We start from the raw sequence: 23,376 nt of genomic DNA on the forward strand, positions 1-23,376 counted from the left end.
CTACAGAACCTCTAGAGTTCCTTCCAACTCTATTATTCTGTTAAGATGTGAAAGGACCCCTGAAGGATTAGAGCATACACAGAGTGTAACCTAATTCAGCTTCTGTTAAATTGCTCTTGAGAGAAGCTCCACCTTCATAGATAAAACTTCTAGGCAAATTGTCAAGCTTAGCCTAGTAAAATAACAAGTGGATTATGCAAAGCAATGTTGCTTGCAACTTGAAATGTGTGTTCAGCATTCCCTAACAAAGCTCTGTCTTATAGGCCAGAAAATGTATTTCTTTTCTCTTCTAAGGTCCATTTTTTTTCAGTGCGCTGAGAAAAATCATGAGGTTTGTGTGTAACATGAAATAATGTTTCTAACACTATGACGATCTGTGCAAGCTGTGCAAAGACTATATGAAGTTTGGTGAGGTTGGCTCCTGTTTTTTTTCTCTCTCTCTCTCTATGATTTCTCTGTTAAGGTGGGAGACAAAAATGTCAAGTCTTTTTGATTTCTGCAGAAAATAAAAACTGATTATCAGTAGCCTCGTGGTCAGAGTTTCATTGGAATTATCAGATTCTGAGCTGAATTCGAAAACCTTACAGATGAATTACCATTTTTGTAAACAAACTCCATTTAGGATTATCAGCATAGCCTTTAGTTTTGGATTGCCAAGTTCTTCCTACTTTCTTGAAAGAGGGGGGAAAAATACCCCAAGACAACTGAACATTTTGAGAGCTAAGCTTAGATACTACCTTCGCTGAATATTTGCAGATGTGCTCGCTCTTCCTTGATGCTCACTGAGTCTCAAACTGTCTATTAAAGTTTAAATATAGAAAGAACACACTGTCCTTTTGCCTATTTCCAAACAAAAACCAAAAGCTTTTTTTTTTCTCGAGAGCAAAAACGTCTAAAGCACTTAGAATGAGAAAAATACACCAATGAATTAATCGACGTTTATACAGAGCTGAGTGCTTTTCTGCTTTTTTTTTCTTCTTCCTATTTTCAGATTCTTCTGAAGGATCTTTAAAAGCCTTTACGCATCGAGGAGAGATCAAGGCCTACATTCTTCGTCAAACCGGAGACGTAAACCTGGTTTCTGAGGAAGGTTAGTGAGTTAGTAAATTGAAATATTGATTCTGGGGATTTCTGGGCTACCCTTAAGAGCAATTTCCCCGCTTAGGATGCCCTGCGATCGGGAGAATAAAAATAATTGAAAATATTGAGCAAGGCCGGCGATTGGATAGTCAACACAAATGGTCCAAGATCTGAAGGACAAAACGTATCAGGAGAGATTGAAGAAACTGAATAGGTACAATCTGGAGTAAAAGGGTCTCCAACCTTGGCAACTTTAAGGCTTGCGGACTTCGACTCTCAGAATTCCTCAGACAGCATTGCCTGTCATTCTGCATTGCTGGCAGTCGTGGCAGCAATGCAGAATTTAATATAATATTTGTGGTGGTGGGATTCAGCCGGTTCGCACCTATTCGGGAGAAATGGTTGTTAACTTTCTAAGCAGTTCGCAGAAGCGGTTGTTGGAAGAAATCTCCTTTTGTTTTTTCCCACTTTACAGGGCTAATCCTGTAAGGAAGGCAGGAAGGAAACATTCTCATGTTGTTTCTAGCCTAATCTCTATTGCCTTGCTTACAGAAACTGCCTCTCCGGTTAACCCTTATTACCGTATTTTTTGGAGTATAAGATGCACCTTTTTCCCGCAAAAAAGAGGGTGAAAATTGGGTGCATCTTATACACTGAATACAGCATTTTTGGCCTCCCGAAACCCCGCCCCCTTCATCAAAATGGCCATGCATAGCATTTAGGAGACTTCCAGAGTGCTCCTGGGGGCTGGGGAGGGCAGAAATGAATGAAAAACTGGCCGTTTTTTGCTCAATTTCCCCCGCCCCGCCCCAGCCCTCAGGAGCACTCTATAAGCCTCCTAAAGGCTATGCATACAATTTTTTTTGACGAAAAACGGACCATTTTTTGCTCGTTTTGGGGCGGGCACCTCCCAGGAGCATTCTACAAGCCTCCTAAAGCTATTCATGCCTCTTTTTTTTTTTTTTAATGAGCCCGTTTTTGGGAGGTCTGCAGAGTGCAAAAACTTTTTTTGTTATTTGCCTCTTCAAACCCTTGATACTCCGAAAAATATGATACATTATAACAGCTAAGGTGACGCGTCCACTGACACGAGTGACGTTGAGTTGGCCACGCCCACCCAGTCACATGACCAACAAGCCCCGCCTACCCAACTGGTCATTAGGACAGAGAACCTGGTTGTTAAATTATTTGAATCCCGCCACCACTGAGAGTGGCTGAATAGGCTATATATATATAGCCTATATATATGTGTTTGTGTTACAACCCCTGGTATGCCCAAATATGGGAGGGAGCTCACTCCTCCCTCTTTCTGTCCTTCGGCTCATCACAGAAAACCATCCAGGCAGAAACCCATATTTTTATTTTTAATGTTGCCTTTTTATATTTGTGTTGTATTTGTGCTGATAAATAAATAAAGGGAGACTAGTATAGATCCATTTCGAGCTATTTAGCTCTCATCAGCTGATAAAGGAGGAGAAGCCTGTGGCATAGTGGCTAAGACTCTTGCCTAGTGTGTAATACAGCCCAGGTTCAAATCCCAGTAAGGGTATGGCTAGCTGATGAGAGCTAAATAGCTCGAAATGGATCTATACTAGTCTCCCTTTATTTATTTATCAGCACAAATACAACACAGCCTATATATATATATATGCTTTTATGAGTTCTTTCGCCAGCTTTGGTTCCACATAAACATGGAGCAAAATCTTAGCCAGAGTTTCTTGGCTGGATCACTCAGTATTTCCAAGCCAGAGCTCGGGGGAGTTTGAAGAGAAGCCAAGAGGCAGGACCTTCCTTTCTGAAAAAAATGCACACTCAGTACTTTGTGCTTCCAAGAAACCGACAGATGCTTGCAGTGTGACTATAGAGATTCTCGGTCATCCAGGACATGGTTGTCCCAAAGGTGCTTTTTCAGGAGGCAATTGGACTTTCTTGTTTTTGAATAGAATATGAGATGGGCAGTGCCTAAATTCGACAAATCGAAAAATAAAATACAACTTAGAAGCAAACTGGCAACCAGAGCAACTTATAGAGCAGGATGTTGCTGTTGTCTAAGGACAAAAAACTGCCCACATTTTTGCTTTTTGCACCCACTGCAGCTTCCGGTTATTCTTCATGCTCAGCCGCATGTTGAGCCGCATGGAAATCATGTTCCCTTCTGTCATCGGGAGGCTGTCTTGAATTTTTGGCCTCCTGCACAAATAGAAGGAGCTCTTCCAAATTGCAGAAGCCGAGTTTTCGCATCCAGGATTGCAATGTATTTACTTCTTCTGTTCCAGACCCTGAAGTCCATCCAGCCACTGAACTGAGTTGGCTATTTGAAATAATCGGTAGGAATAAAGCTAGTCCCACTAGACCAGTGATGGCGAACCTCTTCCGCTTCGGGTGGCAAAAGCACGCAGTGCGCACTATCGCACATGCCCACGTACCCACCCCCATAATTTAATCCTCTCCCCTGCACCTTGCCCCCTGTGCATGCACATATGACACACACACACACCGGCCTGCTGCCCTACGCATGTGCTTACAGCTTTCTTGGAGCCTGGGGAGTGTGAAAACAACCTCCCACACACCCCTGGAGGCACTCCGGAGGCCAGAAACGGCCCGTTTTCCGACTTCCGTTGGACCCACTAGGTCCGTTTTTCGCCCTCTCCAGGCTCCATAGACTTTCTAGGAACCTGGGGAGGGCGATAAACGGCTCAATGCACAAACCGGAAGTCAGTTCCTAAACTTCCGGTTTGCACGTTGGGCAGTTTTTCGCCCTCTGGAGGCTTCACTGAATAATAATAATAATAATAATAATAATTTAATTTGTTAGCCGCTCCCTCTCCACAAGGGACTCGGGGCGGCGTACAATAAAAAACATACATAAATACATATAAACATACACATACACACATACACATACATATACATACACGGAGGAGGTAACAATTACATATATCACAATAATAATAATAAAATTAACCATTAAAAATACCCCATAATAAAATTACAAATTTAAAAGGACTGTCAGGAGGAAAGGATAAACTACGGTTGAGCCAGAAGACTCTGGAGGCCGAGAAACAGCCGAAAACCAGCTGGCCAGAGTGCGCATGCACGCTGGAGCTTAAGGGCAACGCCTTCCGTGCCCTCAGAAATGACTTTGCGTGCCACCATTGCCATCCTGGACCTATCTTCTTCGGTCATGTTTTAGAGCCATGGGCAGAGAGAAAAGCAATTTCCACCGACAATAATCATGTTAGCAAAGAGGATCATTCTGCAGTTGAAAGAATTTGCTTGTTGTTTGTTTGATGTGACAATTTGCTTGTTGTTTGTTTGATGTAACTTTCCCCGCTCTCCGTAACAGGTTCCATCATTCTCAAGGTACCTACAACTCTTCGAACTTCTCTGAAATTATCTGGAATGAAGGTGGAAGTCAGTCCAGAGATCCAATTGCAGGATATTGAGACGGTCTCAAGAGACGATCGTGTCACAGTGACGGGTGAGGTTTGTTTGATGTTGTTGTTGTTAGTTGCAAAGTCGTGTCTGACCCATTGCAACCCCATGGACAACGTTCCTCCAGGCCTTCTTGTCCTCTACCATCCCCCGGAGTCCATTTAAGCTCACGCCGACTGCTTTGGTGACTCCATCCAGCCACCTCATTCTCTGTCGTCCCCTTCTTCTTTTGCCCTCCATCTTTCCCAGCATGAGGCTCTTGTCCAAGGAGTCCTTCTTCCTTCTCATTAGGTGGACAAAGTACTTGGTGATTGCCTATGTTTACTGAACAAACTAGCATCATAACTCTCATCATGACCCTTTTTCATGCTGGCCAGTTGGAACTAACCAGAGTTCCTTGAATTCAGATATGAATTCTGGTTAGTTTCAGCTCAGAAACAATGTTTTCGCTCTTCAGGCTCTTGAGGATTAAAGCAGAAGATCTGTAAAATAATAGAATGGAATAGGGATAGGATAGGAATAGAGAATAGAATGGAATGGAATGGAATAGAATAGGTTTCATTATTTTTCCACCTCAAGCACTAAGTCCAGAAGTGGTTTCCAAATAAGAAACAAAATTAATTGTGTTCCTTTCTTTAATCAAGGCACTCAATTTGGCCATCTCTACTAGCCCCGTCAATTTTTGGACATCCACCCTCAGGGAAATTTGAAATATGTTCTCATTTGTACTATGGAAGAGAGTCAAATGTTTTCTTGCTTTGTTTAAATGCAGGTGTGTCCATCCCACACCCCACAAGCCGCAGATAGCACCGGACAGCTAATAATGCGGCCCCCACAAGATTGTAAACTTTTAACTTCATTATGTGATTTTTAGCAATAGTTACTATATTATATATTTTATATGTGGCCCAAGAAAATTCCTCTTTACTCAATGCCACTCAGGCAAGCCCCAAAGGTTGGAGCGCTTCTTGCCATTATCCATTGGTGTGAGAAATAAGGTATTGATGAAGAGCTTTCTCTTCCCAAATTTAGAATTTTGTTCATTTACCTTTGTGGATGCAGCCTGCCTTCCGATGCTTCTTTGGTTTTTAAGCACAGTATGAAACCTTCAGATTTCTTATACTGTTGAATACTCCAAGATTGAAATGTGTTCAGTTTTTCTAAGGTTGTATTTTAAAGCTATTCACTTGGGCTTTGGGTACGTTTTGGTAGGAAGACATTGAGTACATCAAATAAATGAACTGCAGTGGAAAACAGCTGTTTACAGCTGGAAAACTCTGGGCAGAAATAGAAGGGAAAAAAAGAGATTTGCTTCAGCTCATACTGTAAGCTCGTATTAAAAGGTACCGAATTAATCATCATCATATTACAGGGTTTACTACTTGCACACTCCCGTCATAAATAATTTTTTCTACTTTAAAAAAAAAGCTGCATAGAGAGTTTACCTGTATGATCAATGTAAGTCCAACAATGGCTAACAGCTACTTGTTGACGTTGGACCAAAGTCTAGTTGCATTTTTACTGAATAACCTCAAAGAGAGGAAAAGAGGATGTAATATACTCTCTGCAACACATCCGTTGCGTTATCCTGGCCCAACACTGGAGTCCAGGTTAAAGCAAACTCTTGTGCCCAGCCAGTGGAGCTGGCAGCAGATTCGGACAGTGAGGAGATTGGGGAGGAACCTGGGTCAGTCCTGGAGTCTGGGGAAGGCTCTGATGAGGGCTCTGTGTCGGAGGCAGAGAGGGGGCCAGAGCCGTAGGCCAGTTATCAGCTGCCTTCGGAGTCAGACATCAGTGAGGCAGACAAACAGCTGGAGCCTGTTCCCAGTGTGCGCATGCGCAGAGTTGCCAGACGAAGGGAACAGCTAAAGAACAGGGGTCGACTTGGGAGTAAGGCCACAGGTGGACAATGAATGGCCCCTCCCAGAGGACATAAAAGAGGAGCGAAAGGGGAGTGGAGTTTGCAGGAGACAATTAGTTCGCTTAATTGGTTTGTGACTCTCCGAGACTCCTTGCCAAGTTTTGCAGATATCGGCCTGGCAGCTCTCCAAGCCAGATAAGGTCTGTGACTGTAAATCCTCCCTCGAAAAACTTTGCTGGATGTGAATGAGCAGAATTCACAGTCAATTAATAAAAGGGTTTTTTTTGTCGGGACAAGAAGTTTGCTTCATGCTCTTGGGAAACCTCGTTCAGAACAATTATACCTCTTGTTGATTTATTCTATGGTCTGGGTCATTTTTCATCCAGTGATGTATGTTTTCCTTCCCTGGACTATGTCCATGATCTAATACTGTACAGTCAGGGGAGATGAATTATTTCAACTCCACATTCCAGACAGAGGTGAAGCTGCTGAACGAAGAGCTTTTCCCATCAATCATGTTAACTAAGCGTTTTTACACAGCACCACAAATGTCTTTCCAACTTTTTTTACTTTTTTTTACTCGTTTCACAAAGCTTTGCTGGGATCCCCTCGAATCCCACTTCAGCTTGCTTTTAGACCTTGTATTCTAAAATCCAGAAGCCGAAAATAGATCCTGGGGAAAAAAAATCGGTGATAATAACCACAGAAAAGAAGTTATTTAAGCCCTTGGATTCCAGCTTGGATGCAGACAAGAGACCTTCATTTTTCATTTCAGGAAACAGCTGCTTAAGCTGTCTTAAGGCTCCCTTAAGGGACGCGGTGGCTCAGTGGCTAAGATGCTGAGCTTGTCGATCAGAAAGGTCGGCAGTTCGGCGGTTCGAATATGTAGGTAAGCCCTCACCTATCTCACATAGGTAGGTAGGGAATTAAACACCCTGTGTGCCTAAAAATTTTGATTGTAACTGTATTATAGATGAGCCCCTCTATATGCTGAAGAGAAGTATTAATATTTTGGTACCAACTAATATGGTAACAGAATCTCTGAGGTAATACATTCAGAAAAATATTCAAGCACGTTATGAAGCAAAGGGACATAAATATCTCTAAACTGAGTTACAATGTATTTCCAGTCTTTTAATCTGACAGATACTACCAAGTCGCAGTATATTCATTACTCTAAGTCCGGGATGGCAAACCTATGGCACGCATGCCACAGGTGGCACACGGAGCCATTTGTCAGGGCATGTGAGGCGTTGCCCCTGGCAATTTGACTTCAGCCTTTTTAAAAGCCATTTTTTGCCCTCCCTAGGCTCCAGAGGCTTTATAGTAGCCTGGGGAGGGCGAAAACAGCCTCCCCCGGGTCCCCCCGGAGGTCCTCCAGAGACTTCAGGAGCTTTTCTAAAGCCTCCGGAGCGCAAAAAAACGGCCCTCTGGGCAAACCGGAAGTTCAGGAACGGACTTCCGGTTTGCTCGTAGGGCTGGTTTAAGCCCTCAGGGGCCTTCCAAGGCTTCCCTGAAGGCTACGGAGGACTAAAAACGGCCCTACGAGCAAACCAAAAGTGACTTCCGGTTTGCTCATAGGGTCGTATTTTGTCCTCCGGAGCCTTCAGGAAAGCCTCCTGAGGGCTCCTGAACACTCCGGAGGGCTAAAATCGGCCCTACTAGCAACCCGGAAGTGACTTCCAGTTTGCTCGTAGGGTCATTTTTTTGCCCTCCGGAGCCTTCAGGGAAGCTCTTGCAGCTTCCAGAAGGCCTCAGGGGGGGGGGCTGTTTTTGTCCTCCCCAGGTTTCTATAAAGCCTCTGGAGCCTGGGGAGGGCGAAACAAGCATGCAAAAATTGGGGGTTCGGGCCTGTCATGCGTGCATGCACATTGGGGGGGTTTCACACATTGCATTATGGGTGCAGCATGCCCGCTCATGACCCCCCTGCGCTCCCCCCACTTATGGCCTGCGAGCCAAAAAAGGTTTGCCATCGCTGCTCTAAATAGTAGATTACTACTTAGGTAGTAAGTAGTTGGCAGTATATTCATTACTCTAAGTAGTAGATTACTACAGATAGTCCTCTACTTACAGCCACAATTAAGCTCAACATTTCTGTTGCTAAGTGAGAGTGGTTTAAGTGAATTTTGCCCCCATTTTACGACCTTTTTTTAACCTCAGTTGTTAAGCGAATCCCTGCAGTTGTTAAGATAGTAACATGGTTGTTAAGTGAATCTGGAATCTTTCCCGTTGATTTAGCTTGTCAGAAAGTTACAAAAGGGGGAATCAGGTGACCTGGGGACGTTGAAACCGTCATAAACATGAGTCAGTTGCCAAGCAGCTGAATTACGATAGCATGACCACAACGGTGAAAAATGGTCATGTCGCTTTTTTTTCATTGCCATTGCCAAACTGTCACTAAATGAGCTGTTGTAAGTCGAGGACCACCTGTCTGTGGTATGAAAAACAGGGCACATTGCACCAGTGGGATAAACTGGAAGCGGTTTTTAGAAGCATTTAAGAGCTTCCAGCTGCCGTCGAAGTAAATATCCCCAAATCTTCACTTTTAAATGGGAGCAGCTGAATTTCTCTCCAGAAAAATATCTAAATGCTTAGATCCAATTGGGTGACTGGATTGTGTTTGCTGGGTTCGCTTGTTTGCAGGGAACTATCAACAGTCAAAACATTTTGAAAATCATGCAGGGCGTTGAACTACCATCACAAATGCAGCAATAGCTCAGGCCATATCAATTGCTGTCCGCTGGTTGAAGAAAATAAAAATAAACATCAGAATATTTCTTCCATTGACAAAGTAATATATTTACTGGAGCGGAAGGACTTTTTTTTTTAACCTGTACAGATTTTCAGCCACATTGCTGCTGCTGGATGAAAACTTCATGGCAACTAACTCACATTTAAGTTAACTAAGTTAACGACTGCAACAGGTCACTTAACAATGAGGGCAGGAAAGGTGGTAAAATGGAGCGAAAACTCACTTCAGGTACGTTTCGCTTAGCAACATAAATTTTGGGCTCTATCGAGGTCGTAAGTCGAAGAAGACTTGTATCCTCTCTGACTATTTACATCTTGCTTGTGTTACGGCTCCTTCTAAGCTGATCGGCAACATTTCTACAGCAATTTTTCCAACACCGTTCTAACCATCTTAGAGCGCCTCAAAGGTAAAGGTAAAAATTCCCCTCGCACATATGTGCTAGTCGTTCCTGACTCTAGGGGGCGGTGCTCATCTCCACTTCAAAGCCGAAGAGCCAGCGCTGTCCGAAGACGTCTCTGTGGTCATGTGGCTGGAATGACTAAATGCTGAAGGCACCAGAATGCTGTTACTTTCCCACCAAAAAATTTTTTCTACTTGCATTTTGTTGTGCTTTCGAACTGCTAGGTTGGCAGAAGCTGGGACAAGTAACGGGAGCTCACTTCATTATGCAGCACTAGGGATTCGAACTGCTGAACTGCCGATCGTCTGATTGACAAGCTCAGCATCTTAACCGCTGAGCCACCGCATCCCTCGAGTCTTCTATATTAAAATAATAAAAGACCCTTAGTAATGTGTGAAAATAACTTAAGTATTTTCTTTTCCAGGTCATATGGGTCAAAAGGATGCAGAAGGAGAATGCATTAAAGCGGAGACAAAATATGGCACCGTCCATCTCGAAAGCCAAAGCTGGTTCCAATCTTTGAAACTGAAGATTCCTTGAACAATACTTACTTTATAAATATAGACAGAACAATGAAATGTGACCGCATAAGATTAATACTTCCTAATAAACAAAAGCGTGAATGTTACTTCTCTGAATTGGAGAAATGTTCATCTTTTTGATGAGCTCATTAAAGAGAGACCCAACCTTTAATTTTTATTTATTTTTTAACTTTTGGGATGTGTGTTTTTTTAATGTTGTACGCCGCCCTGAGTCCTTTTGGAGAAGGGCGGCATATAAATCCAAACAAACAAACAAACAAACAAACAACTTGGAACTAAGGAGAAATTTCCTGACAAGGAAAACAATTAATCGGTGGTACAACCTGCCTCCTGGAGTTGTGGATACTCCATCACTGGAGGTCTTCAAGAAAAGATTTGTCCAGGATGTAATAAATAATAAGGTTTCCTGCCTTGGGCAGGGGGATGGACTAGAAGATCTCCAAGGTCCCTTCCAACCTTATGATTTTATGAATCTCAGAACGAGTATATACGGCGTGTCAATGATTTGTTTGGAAACGCGTTTTGCTCCCTTATGGCTCAATTCTTCGGACATTCTGACCACAATAACATATTGCAATTCTTCCCCCACCCCATCAATAAAAGCAACCAACGTCACGTCTTCAGCGAAGGCTGTAGACCAGGGGTGTCCAAACTTGGGAACTTTAAGACTTCTGGACTTCAACTCCCAGAATTCCCCAGCCAGCCTGGCTGGGGAATTCTGGGAGTTGAAGTCCAGAAGTCTTAAAGTTCCCAAGTTTGGACACCCCTGCTGTAGACAAACACCACCAACTGCCCACGTTTTCCCCAAAGAAAAAGGAAAACAGAGCCATAACTTTTCCTTCACAGTTTTTAAAGAACAGCAACAAAGAAAAAGGAATATTGTTTGACAGGGACTTTGTTACCAATAAATGGAAAGAATTTCTTTCTTTCTTTATTTTGAAAAAAAGTACATTTTCCTCCCCCACCTAACAAAAAGGATCGTTGGCTTTTAGGGAGTTTTAAACATCAGATATACCTTTCAAAGATCTTCAGCAAGACTTCCCGGAGAGATCAAAGTTTCTTCCACCACTTGCTCCGTTATGGCGTCCACCTGAGAAAGTTTGGCTTGTACGTAGTCTTTTTCCCCCGAACTCCCTCCCATGCTCGGTCGCGCCGCCATTGTGCTGTACCGACGTTTTTTCAGTTTCTTGGGCGAGGTCAATTCATCACCACTGACCGCGTAGCCAAACCATAAAGGCGGTTCGTCGTCGTTATATTCATATTTCTGGAGCCTCGGGGCGTAATTTGAGACAGCCGGTCTGAAATAAAAATGTGTGAGATGCCACAGGTGGCACGCGGAGCCATCTCTGAGGGCGCGCGAGCTGTTGCCGTAGGTCAGCTGCAGCGCACATGCGCACGCCAGCCAGCTGATTTTTGGCCTTTGAAGGGCCAGGGCAGGCCGTTTTCACCCTCCCCAGGCTTCGAGAGGGCGGGTGGTGGTGGTTGTGCACGCAAGAATGGAGGGAGCAGTGGGCGGGTCATGTGTGCATGTACAGGGTGGTGCAGGGGGATTGAATTATGGGTATGGGCATGCGTGAGCGCTATTGCATGCGTCTGCACACTTTTCAAGCCAAAAAAGGTTAGCCATCACAGCTCTTGAATATGGATCTCGCCAGCTTGTTCGTCACAGGTAGTCCTCGACAACAGCCATAATTGAGCCCAACATTTCTGTTGCTAAGCAAGACCGTTATTAAGTGAACTTTGCCCCATTTTGCAGCCTTTCTGGACAATTCGCGTTAAGTGAATGGCTGCAGTTGCAACGGTAACAACAGTTGCAAAGTGAACCTGGGTTCCCCATTGACTTTGCTGGTCAAAAGGTCACAAATGATGATCAGTCGAACCTGGGACACTGTAACTGTCATAAGTACATCCCAGTTGCCAACTGAATTTTGATCACATGACCCTGGGGATGTTGCAATGGCCAGCTGTGTGCAGCAGCTGCCAAAAAAGCCAACACAGTTCTAGGCTGCATCAACAGAGGGATAGAATCAAGATCACGTCAAGTGTTAATACCACTTTATAAGGCCTTGGTAAGGCCACACTTGGAATCCTGCATTCAGTTTTGGTCTAGGGGGCTGACGTTGCGGCGATACAACGTGCAATCTTGATGTGGAGATGTGGAGACTCTAGAAAGAGTGCAGAGAAGAGCAACAAAGAGGATTAGGGGACTGGAGGCTAAAACATATGAAGAACGGTTTCAGGAACTGGGTATGTTTAGCTTAAGAGAAAGAAGTACTAGGGGAGGCATAATAGCAGTCTTCCAATATCTCAGGGGTTGCCACAAAGAAGAGGGAGTCAAACTATTCTCCAAGGCACCTGAGAGAAGGAGAAGAAGCCATGGGTAGAAATTAATCAAGGAGAGAAGCAGACTAGAACTAAGGAGAAATTTCCTGACAGTTAGAACAATTAATCAGTGGAACAGCTTGCCTCCAGAAGTTGTGAATGCCCCAACACTGGAAGTCTTTTAAGAAGATGTTGGATGGCCATTTGTCTGGAATGGTATAGGGTTTCCTGCCTAGGCAGAAGGTTGGACTAGAAGACCTCCAAGGTCCCTTCCAACTCTGCTATTGTATTATTGTATTAATGTTGGTGGGCATGGTGTGGCTTGGTGGGTGTGGCTTGGTGGGTGTGGCTTGGTGGGCAGGGCACAGGAAGGATACTGCAAAATCTCCATTCCCACCACGCTCTGGTGCCAGCCAGAGGTGGCATTTGCCAGTTCTCCGAACTACTAAACATTTCTGCTACCGGTTCTCCAGAACCTGTCAGAACCTGCTGGATTTCCCCCCTAATCTAAAAGGATTTTTTTGTTGGTTTAGGGAATCTATACATTTGTCTCGGAGAACCTCTTACCGGGTAATACCTACGCAGTACAACATCTTAAGTATTCGGAGCTGCAAGCAACCTTTCGCCAAGTATTTTAGTGCTTTGTCCGTAACATTTCTGCAACCTGAAATATCCAGATAATGCAGGAAATTGCACCCTGAAGCTATTAACTGAATCCCTGCATCAGTGACCTGTCAACCAAGCAAAACATTACCCAGAATTAAAAGCTGTTGGTAAATGATTGCAGTGTTTCAAAAGTCAACATTGTGGAATAGGAAATCCTTGATTTTAGGGAGTATTTAATCTACATGAATGCATCTCTGTTTTTCAATTCGATCTCTGTCTCGATATAGCAAGAGCACTTAGACTTATATATCGCTTTGCAGCCCCTCTCTAAGCGGTTTACAGAGTCAGCAAATTGGCTGAGTCAACCTTGAGCCTGGTGAGATTTGAACTGCCAAATTGCAGGGCAGTCATCAGAAGTAGCCCGCCACCGCAGCTCATAACTGAAGCTTTCTGGCTGAATGGATACTCTCCTACCAGTTTCAATAAATGCCTTAAGCTAACTCTTCAAAGTATGCGTGGATGTTGAAAACAAGACGCTTTCCCTGCTTATAGAGGACATGCTTATCTGTTTTTCAAATTCAATCTCTGTCTCATAATTGAAGCTTTTTGGCTGACTGGGAATCGTCCTATCAGTTTCAAGATATGCCTTGTGCTAACTCCTGAGAGAAAGAGCGGGTGTTTCCCCTCTCTTCACAGAACCTTTGTTTAGATTAGGGCAGGGGTGTCAAACTCAAGGCAGAAGGTTACAGGAGGCCATCACAGCCTAAAACAGAGCTCGGGAGGCCCGCGCACGGCCCTCCCAAGCTCCATTTTTGTTAGCAGAGGGTTACAGGAGGCTGTCCCAGCCAAAAACGAAGCTCAGGAGCCCGTTTTCGCTGGCAGAGTGCTCAGGCCACCACACGAGTGATGTCATGCTGGCCATGCCCCCCCCCCTAGCCATGCCCTCACCCCCGACGTCAAACACAACCCTGATGCAGCCCTCAATGAAGTTGAGTTTGACACCCCCGAAATAGGGTATCCCACCTTGGCAACTTTAAGATCTGTGGATCTCAACTCCCAGAATTCCCCAGGGAATTCTGGGAGTTGAAGTCCAAAAGTCTTAAGCTTGCCAAGATTGGACACCCCTCCTTTTTTTTTAGAAAGAAGGGGCGAACCACAAATGTCTCCCATTCTCATGATCTAGATCAGTAGTGGATTCCTACCGGTTCGGACCTGTTTGGCTGAACTGGTAGTGGTATGGCGGCCTGGGTAGCTGGAACGGATAGAACTGACCCAGGCCTGCCACACCCCAGAACCGGTTCCTCGGTCTCTTCTGCTGTCACTGGCATGTTTCTGCGCGTACGGAGAACAGTTTTAAGTCAACTGCGCATGCGCAGCAACGAGTGGCAGGTGCACGGGTGAGCGAATTGTGCAGCGCACAGGCAAAATGCCCTTTCAGTAAACTAGTAGTAAACCAGTTAGGAACCCACCACTGATCTAGATCCAGACACAATTTTTGGCAAAACGTGTAGAACCAAACCTGGGCTCAACCATAACATTGTCACACAGGAATCTCTACCTGAAAAAAAAAAGAGGAATTTACAGGACTCTCCATGTGCCAAAATTATTAGTAACAAACATTTCTTAATCACTCCGGATGGGGCAGACTTGACAGAATTCTGGAAAGGTTTTTTATTACTCGTGACATATTCAAAAGGGAAAAAAGGCATTAGGTACCGTAGTTTTCCTACACACCTTGAAACAGCCTACCAGTATGAGACATGTGATTTTGCGACAATTCAGTGACAAATATTTTAATGTAGAATTTGATATGTGCCGGCAGAAAGAAAAATCAAGGTAGTCTACTTTTTTCAATTCAGCGCTCAATACCTGGAACATAAGTTACAAAGACGTATGATTTAGATGTGTTTGTATGTGATTACTAGAGATCTTATGAGTTATGTTCATTAATGTACCCTCTAAAATAACTGGCTTTCTCCTGAGATACATATATCAAATATATACCTTTTAGCAAATCTAAAAGATTAGATAGTAAGGTAGATTAGGTAGTAAAGACTACATGTGAGGATTATTTCATTTCTCATAAAGGATGCTTTCACACACCCACAATTCGATGCATTTGATCAATTTGATTTGATATATTAATTCATGTTCTATGTTTTAAAACTGTGACTAGATCCTGGACAGATGATTTCAAAATTACTAAACCAGCTTAGATACTAGAATCAACACACAGTGGGGACACAAACTTGAACTGATGGATTCATAGCTTCCCCCGCTCCCCCCCACCAGTAATTCTGTGGTTGAAAAAAATGACATATCAACCTTGCAATTAGTAAACAACAACATAAGACAGTTATAAAGAACCCAATCACATATCCTTGCTCCTTAAAAAAATGCAGGAAGTAACATTATTTCCAACTATTTTTAAGAACAACGCCATATAGAGTAGTTATTACTTCTTAAATACAATAATCAAGTACCGTATTTTTCAGAGTATAAGACACTCCAAATAGAGGTGTGTTGCTAACAGTACGCATCGGTTCAGGCGAACCGGTAATGGAATGCTGGCCTGGGTCACAGAACCAGCAGCGACCCAGGCTGGCCATGCCTCCAAACCAGTTCCCCGGTCATCGCTGCCGTTGCTGGCATGCTGTTTGTCCTTTTTTTAATGTTCTGCCCATGCACAGAACTATTTACAGGCAACTGTGCACGCGCACGCAAAGTGAGCCAGCAGTAACGCCAGTAGCAACCCACCCCTGGCTTCGAAGTATAAGACACAACTAGCTTTTGGGGAGGGGAAAAAATCTGCCTCTGCCTCTCAGCAACTTGCCTCCTTGCAGCAAACAGCAAACAGCCTGTTTTAGTTTCAGTTTCAGTTTCGCCTGATTAGCACAAGGGAGAAAAAAATATGCCTCTGTCTCTTAGCAATTTGCCTCCTTGCAGCAAACAGCGTTTCAGTTTCAATTTCAACACAGTCTGATTAGCACAAGCAGCTGATTGTCAGTTGGATCAGCCTCCAGACGATCAGCTGTTTCAGGCTGCAGGGATTGCCATAGCCTTTTGCCGCCTCTGCGCAACCCATTTTTGGCCTCTGCACACCCCGTTTTCCACCTATTCTGGGCGGCATGGACCAGAATGGGGGAGGGGGAATGGGGCGCATGAAGGCGACAATAGGCAATGGCTGTGAAGGTTCCAAGAGTTGCTCTAATTAATTTACGAGCCCCGGAACGAAATTCAAAGCAAAACCATTCGTTTATTAGGACTAACATCTTAGCACGGACTTCTGCGTAGCTGAAACTAAATCACATTTAATGGCATCTGACCTTTACCCCTGTGCCCCCTCCCCTCTGGCTGAGGTCATTCTCCAACAGGACGTTATGGCAGGGTTCTGGACATGCGCATTCACATCCCAGCACAGAAATATGAGACTTTTACTCTGGCCAAAACTATGTATGGAATTTCCCTCCCCTTCTCAAGGTGATAGTAGTCATGGAAACGCCTTAGGCGTTGACAATGGCAATCCCTGTAGCCTGAAACAGTTGATGATCGAGAGGCCGATCCAACCAACAATCAGTTGCTTGTGCTAATCAGGCTGTGCTGAAGCTGAAAACGGACTGTTTGCTGTAAGGAGGCAAATTGCTGGGAGGCAGAGGCCAAAGGGTGGGGGCCAGCAGGTGGGTGGGACTACATTCAGTTTATAAGACGCACCCAAACTTTCAACCTCTTTTTGGGGGTGGGGGGAAGTGTGTCTCATACTCCAAAAAATAAGGTAAGTTTGTATATCACAGATTTGTGTGTCAAAGGTAGCTCTTTATAGTCAAAATCAGGACATACAAACTTCCTGAAGGGTAAACTTTAAAATATATATCTTCATAAATATCAAATGTATATACTAATAGAAGACATTAAAACGTGTAACCTGGGTGAATGTTAGATTCCAAAGTGAATCTGTTTCCTGTTTCCCAAACTCCAAGGATAGAGTTGGAAGTGAAGCTATATAAAAAAATATCCTCAGATCAAATAATGAAGGAATATAAAGAAAACAAATTTAAGGGAACAGACTTACAAAATACAGAGTCAGAAGGGACTTTGGAGGTCTCTTAGGCCAACCCCCAGCCTCAACAGGAGACTCTATACCCGAGATGGCGAACCTATGGCACACATGCCACAGGGGGCACATGGAGCCATTTGTCAGGGCAAGCAAGGCGTTGCCCTGTCAGCTGGTCAGTACGCATGCGCGCACTGGCCAGCTGACTTCAGCCTTTTTTTAGGCCATTTTTCACCCTCCCTAGGCCTCAGAGGCTTTATAGCAGCCTGGGGAGGGCAAAAACAGCCTCCCCGCCCCCTGGAGGCCCTCTGGAGGCTTCAGGAGCTTCCCTGAAGCCTCCAGTGCGCAAAAACCGTCCCTTCAGGCAAACCGGAAAATCGGGAACGTACTTATGGTTTGCTCCTTCCCACAATGAATTTCAACGTTCAGTCCCATAGATAGCAAGCATAACACTTATTTAAGAATGACAAGGAATTTTATGAAATGAAACCTCAACCTATTAATACAGAAAATCCAACAGTCGTAAATGTGACACCTGTATGTTATTTTACCTTCACTCCTGTATCAGAAATCTGCCTACACTCCGACAGAATAAGCTCCTTTATTTTCAAGTGCTTGCCAAGGCTCTCCAAACCCTATAAACATTTTAAAGCAATGTTAACGTGCTAGCAGTCTAATATTTTTTAAAAACAGTTAAGCTGATTGAATTGCAAAATATACGCCAACACTGTAAATTGGGGGGGGGGGGAAGGAAATTGGTGTTGGGAATTAAAAAACGGAAACGGGCAGGAAGAGGTAGAGAATTAGATTGAAAAAATTGTAACATTCTCAAAAAGGGAAAAAGTGACCATAAGTGATCTCAAAATTTCCATTTCTAAGCAAAAAACCAACAACTGTTAAGTGAGTTTAGCCCCATTTTACAACCCTTCCTGCCATAGTTATTAAATGAACACTGCAGTTGTTCAGTTAGTAGCACGGCCGTTAAGTGAATCCGGTTCCCCGTTGACTTTGCTTGTCAGAAGGACACCAATGGGGATCACATGACCCCAGGATACCAACTGTCATAAGTACATGCCAGTTGCCAAGCATCTGAGCTTTTAATCACATGACCACAGGGATGCTACAAAGTGTGAAAAATGGTCATAAGTCACTTTCTTTCAGTGCTGCTGTACATTTGAGTGGTCATGAAACAAATGGTTAGGTCTGCCTATACACTGTATTCTTATTTTCAAAGACAACTAATATTATAATATAGTACATAATGATACAAATAATATTGTAGTAGTACTATAATGACTAATACGATTTATTGTAGTTGTACTTTAGGAAGTAATCACGCACACACACGCACACACCATCCTAGACAATGAAATATTTTGAAGACTATTAAAAGAGACAGAATATTATATTTCCCCAAAGGAGAAATGGAGAAACATGTTCTTAAAGGCAGAAAGCAGCCCCCAGTCTTTCTTAACAGCTTCCGGCAGATGCCTGAATTCTTTAGAGATGGATACTTGGTGACCATTAAGAAAGACCAGCCTATTCACAAACAAAACACCTTCACCTCCAGTGATGGGAATAGGAATAGAATGTGGAATGGAGTGGAGGAGAAAAGAGGAGAGGAGAGGAAAAGAGAAGAGAATATGGAGTGGAGTGGAGTGGAAGGAGAGCGAAGAGAAGAGTAGAAAGAGAAGAGAATATAGAGTGGAGTGAAGTGGAGTGGAGTGGAAGGAGAGAGAAGAGGAGAATATAGAGTGGAGTAGGAGAGGAGAGAAGAGGCGAGAAGAGAATATAGAGTGGAGTGGAGTGAAAGGGGAGAGGAGAAGAAAAGAAAAGATAGAGTGGAGCAGAGTGGAAGAGAAGAGAATATAGAGTGGAGTGGAGTAGAAGGGGAGAGAAGGGGCAAGAAAAGAATATAGAGTGGAATGGAAGGGGAGAGAAGAGAAGAGAAAAGAGAAGAGAATATAGAGTGGAATTGAAGGGGAGAGAAGAGAAGAGAAAAGAGAAGATAATATAGAGTGGAATGGAAGGGAAGAGAAGAGAATATAGAGTGGAGTAGGAGAGAAGAGGAGAGAAGAGAATATAGAGTGGAATGGAAGGGGAGGGGAGAGAAGAGAAGAGAAGAGAAGAGAAGAGAAGAGAAGAGAAGAGAAGAGAAGAGAAGAGAAGAGAAGAGAATATAGAGTGGAATGGAAGGGAAGAGAAGAGAATATAGAGTGGAATGGAAGGGGAGAGATGAGAAGAGAATATAGAGTGGAATGGAAGGGGAGAGAAGAGAAGAGAATATAGAGTGGAATGGAAGGGGAGAGAAGAGAAGAGAGAAGAGAATCTAGAGTGGAGTGGAGTGGAAGAGGAGAACAGAACGGAATGGAATTCTTTCTTGGCCAACTGTGATCGGACACACAGGAAACATTCCATTGACCGTCAGAACACACGCATCTTCAAGAAAGCATACCTAGCGATAGATTTTCAATCTTCTGGGTTCTCACCTGATCAGTGATGCCTGTTCGGGACATATTGAGATAAGCTAACGAAGCCATCGCTGTCATAGCATGGATCCCAGCATCCGTCACAATTTGACAGTTACACAAATTCAAATAAATTAGATTTGGGCACCTAAAGACAGGATAAGAAATGTGGACATGTTTCTTACTTAATCCTCAACTCACAAACACACTTGAGCCCAAAGTTTCTGCTGCTAAGTGAGACATTTGCTAGGTGAGCTGTGCCCCGTTTTGCGTCCTTTCTTGCCACAGTTGTTCGGTGGATCACAGCAGTCGTTAAGTTGGTGCGGCCCCTCGCACGCACACCCTCCTGCCCCCCCCGCACCTGTGCGAGTGACCCTCGCATGCCCCCACACCCGCGCATGTGCATGTTCCCCCTCATTTCCCCCATCCCACGCATGCGGGTGCAGGCCCCGTACATGCCCGTCGAGCATGCACGCTCCCCCACACATGCCGTGTCCCCCATTCATGTGCGGCAGAGACCCGACGACCAGCTGACCGGCGGGAGGCGTGCGCATGCTCGGTGGAGCTGAACTAGCGCGACAACTCGCGTGCCCCCAGAGGATGCTGCGTGTCACCTGTGGCAGGTGTGCATACTCAGCGCAACAAAAATTGATCTGGCAAAAACAAGACGGCCCCGCCGAGAGAACCGGTTCAGAGGCGTGGCAGGCCTGGGTCGCTGCCAGTCCCAGCGATCCAGGTCGCTAAGTTACTACCGGTTTGGTCAAACCGGTCCGAACCAGTAGGAACCCACCTCTGGTGCCATGGGTTCTCCATATGAGGGCCCTATGCACTCATCAGTATCTTGGAAGACTTTCTAGAACCTTCCCTTCCTTGGAATGGAGATCTTTTTCTTTTTAAGGGTTTCATCCCTTCTGAATGCTGGCATTACTAAACAATCCGTTTTGATGAATTAAAGTTAACTCAGTTTAAAATCCTGAGTGACAGTCTGGCTTTGTGTATGTGAGGTCTATGCTTATTTTGCAACACTGAGGCATCTTTGTGTGCTACCAGTGAAGCGTCAGGGAATCATGTGGAGTTCAATGTTTTCACAGCTAGAAAGAGAGAGAGAGAGAGAGAGAGAAATGTTGTTTAATCCCCACGATTGGTGTAAATGATGCCAGGGCTACATGAATGGCTTTCATTCAGTCTGCTGCTTCCATCCTGGGAGCGATTCAAAACAAAGTATCTTATGGCTTTATGAAGCCCCCAGCCAGTTTCGTATTATGAACTCTAACACCGAGCGTGGTCCTTGTTGACTTGGGTGATGACCAATCTGTCATGGGTTTCTGTAAATGAAGCCTCGTTATATTTTTCTATGGGAGAGACACTGTCTTGCTCTTCTTGGTGAGACCTGTCCAGTATGGTGGAATGCGTGGGATTGATCTTAGCTTCCTCAAACCATGCAATCATGCGAAGGTAGTGCTTTAGCGGGGAATTCTCTTCCTCCCTTCCTATCTATCTATCTATCTATCTATCTATCTATCTATCTATCTATCTATCTATCTATCTATCTATCTATCTATCTCTATATCATCTATATCTATCATCAATCATCTCATTCTTTCTATCTATCTGTCTGTCTGTCTATCTATCTATCTATCACTATCATCTATCTCTCATCTCTCATTCCATCTATCTATCTATCTATCTATCTATCTATCTATCTATCTATCTATCTATCTATCTATCTCTATCTATCTTCTATCTATCTCTATCTCTCTCTCATCTATCATTCTATCTATCTATCTATCTATCTATCTATCTATCTATCTATCTATCTACCTATCATCTACCATCATTCCATCTGTCTGTCTGTCTGTCTGTCTGTCTGTCTGTCTGTCTGTCTCTATCTATCTATCTATCTATCTATCTATCTATCTATCTATCTATCTATCTATCTATCTATCTATCAACTATATATCTATCTCTATCATCTATCTATCATTTATCTATTATTCCATCTATCTATTTATCTACCTACCTACCTACCATCTGTCTGTCTATTATGGCTGCCCACTTCGAAGACTTTGGGTGGTTTATAACATATCAAAAAAATAAATACAATTAAAACCAATCAAAACATAATGGCAAAACATAACAACGCTGACAAAAAACCAATAATAACAATCAAAACTGGGACAGAGGTTCACAAAGAGACTAACCCCAGGTCTGGGAAAAGAGTTAGATCTTGAAGGCCTTCTACATTGCCAGAAAAATGGTGTCTTATTTAAACTCGGGATGAGGTAATTCTATCCAGAGAACAGGGGCTTCGAGTAAGGCCTGCTTACTTGGTGTTACAAGATTACCATATTTAATTGAGGGGATCTAAAATGTACCTAGGGACGCGGTGGCTCAGTGGCTAAGACACTGAGCTTGTCGATCAGAAAGGTCAGTAGTTCGGCGGTTCAAATCCCTAGCGCCACATAATGGAGTGAGCTCCCGTGACTTGTCCCAGCTTCTGCCAACCTAGCAGTTTGAAAGCATGTAAAAATGCAAGTAGAAAAATAGGAACCACCATTGGTGGGAAGGTAACAGCGGTCCGTGCACCTTTAGCGTTTAGTCATGCCGGCCACATGACCACGGAGACATCTTCGGACAGCGCTGGCTCTTCGGCCTTGAAACGGAGATGAGCACCGCCCCCTAGAGTCGGGAATGACTAGCACATATGTGCAAGGGGAATATTTGCCTTCACAAAATGTACCTGAAGCTGAGATCTTACTTCCTTGAAATGTATAGAATGATAGAATGATCTTTCAACATTCTATTCATTCCTTCATTCCTTACTTCATTTCTACAGCCACCCATCTCAATCAAGGACTCTGGGCGGCTTACAATTAAAAAACAATTATTTTTGTTAATATGAAAGAGATAACTTCTAATTATGAAAGCTAATATTTGTTTCGAGACAGAGCTAGTTTAAAATGAGCATGTTTCAAAAGCGCTTCTTTAAGAGGGAGTGCTAACAACCAGATGACTCCCAGGAATATACCGTAAATCCTTCCATCCTCCACCATTCGATCAGAACTGAAAAAACTTCTTGGCTGACAAGCGAAACGCCTTCCAGAAAAAACACAGAAAGTCCAGTTGTCTTTTGAAAAAGCACCCTTGGGACACTAGGAGGACTGAGAATCTCCATAAACAATTCTTTAAAAATTCCTATGTTAAATATCAGCATTTTTTTTTTAAGAAAACCCTTACAATGTCATTACCTTTCAGATATTTTCACCAGGGCAATGTCGGAAACATAGCAACAATTAGCCAAATTGAGTTCTTTTAATTTTGAAGCTGAATGACCATCGACAAATGCTTTTATTCCCGAATCACCGATTCTGAAACATGAATAGAATATATTTATTCTTATTTTAGTCACGATTCTAAAATGAAATGTTAATAATTTTAGTATTGGAGTGCAAGGTGATAAACACTTTGAATATATAGCAACCGACGTCAATCTTCAGAGATATAGATTTCTAAAAGAAATGCTACCGGGCCAATTTTTATTAATATTTAAAATAAGTTGGTCTACTTTATAAACTAAACATACAACTGATTGGAACTTTCTCTGTATGGTAGCCATATTATTAACAGCTTGATTCATATTTATTAAAAAAGGCAACCCTCCTAATCACATTTGCTTTCAGGGAATATTTAAGATTGCATCTACAGACCTGTTTCATTAAATCTTTAGAGAACAATGTAATAAAGTACCATTCAAAAGCTAATTGTAATTGCATCTAGCAATCAATAGCCAAAATTCAGTCAGCAATACCAAAAAGTCACTCTGTTGTTATTCTATGAAGGCCACTCAAAATCCTATATG

General features: G+C 43.4%; 2 protein-coding genes and 1 long non-coding RNA gene across 5 annotated transcripts in view; 1 reads left to right on the forward strand and 2 right to left on the reverse strand.

Moving 5' to 3' along the window:
- FAM185A (family with sequence similarity 185 member A) overlaps positions 1 to 10,209 on the forward strand; it is a 45,561-nt gene extending 35,352 nt beyond the window's left edge. For 2 of the 3 annotated variants that reach the window (XM_081958013.1, XM_081958014.1), the window contains 3 exons: positions 992 to 1,090; positions 4,427 to 4,561; positions 9,953 to 10,209. In XM_081958013.1, the coding sequence (XP_081814139.1) occupies positions 992 to 1,090; positions 4,427 to 4,561; positions 9,953 to 10,068 (350 nt within the window). In that variant the 3' untranslated portion in view covers positions 10,069 to 10,209. Of the gene's footprint in view, positions 1 to 991; positions 1,091 to 4,426; positions 4,562 to 5,287; positions 6,113 to 9,952 lie in introns of those variants that run through there. The other variant, XM_081958015.1, reaches the window with a different exon arrangement.
- Positions 10,125 to 10,962, reverse strand: LOC309394641. The gene is made up of 3 exons (XR_014175762.1): positions 10,861 to 10,962; positions 10,340 to 10,722; positions 10,125 to 10,215 (listed from the first exon to the last, which is right to left on the reverse strand). It is a non-coding gene; the product is annotated as an uncharacterized lncRNA (long non-coding RNA).
- A 126-nt stretch (positions 10,963 to 11,088) lies between these two features.
- Positions 11,089 to 23,376, reverse strand: part of FBXL13 (F-box and leucine rich repeat protein 13) — a gene marked incomplete at both ends in the record, with an annotated part of 70,615 nt that continues 58,327 nt past the window's right edge. The window contains 4 exons of the mRNA XM_081957128.1: positions 11,089 to 11,368; positions 12,960 to 13,123; positions 19,539 to 19,665; positions 22,766 to 22,885. Coding sequence (XP_081813254.1) covers positions 11,089 to 11,368; positions 12,960 to 13,123; positions 19,539 to 19,665; positions 22,766 to 22,885 — 691 coding nt within the window. The remainder of the gene's footprint in view (positions 11,369 to 12,959; positions 13,124 to 19,538; positions 19,666 to 22,765; positions 22,886 to 23,376) is intronic.

This window comes from Natrix helvetica, assembly GCF_964273705.1.
Source record: "Natrix helvetica genome assembly, chromosome: 6".
NCBI classification, from domain to species: Eukaryota; Metazoa; Chordata; class Lepidosauria; order Squamata; family Natricidae; genus Natrix; species Natrix helvetica.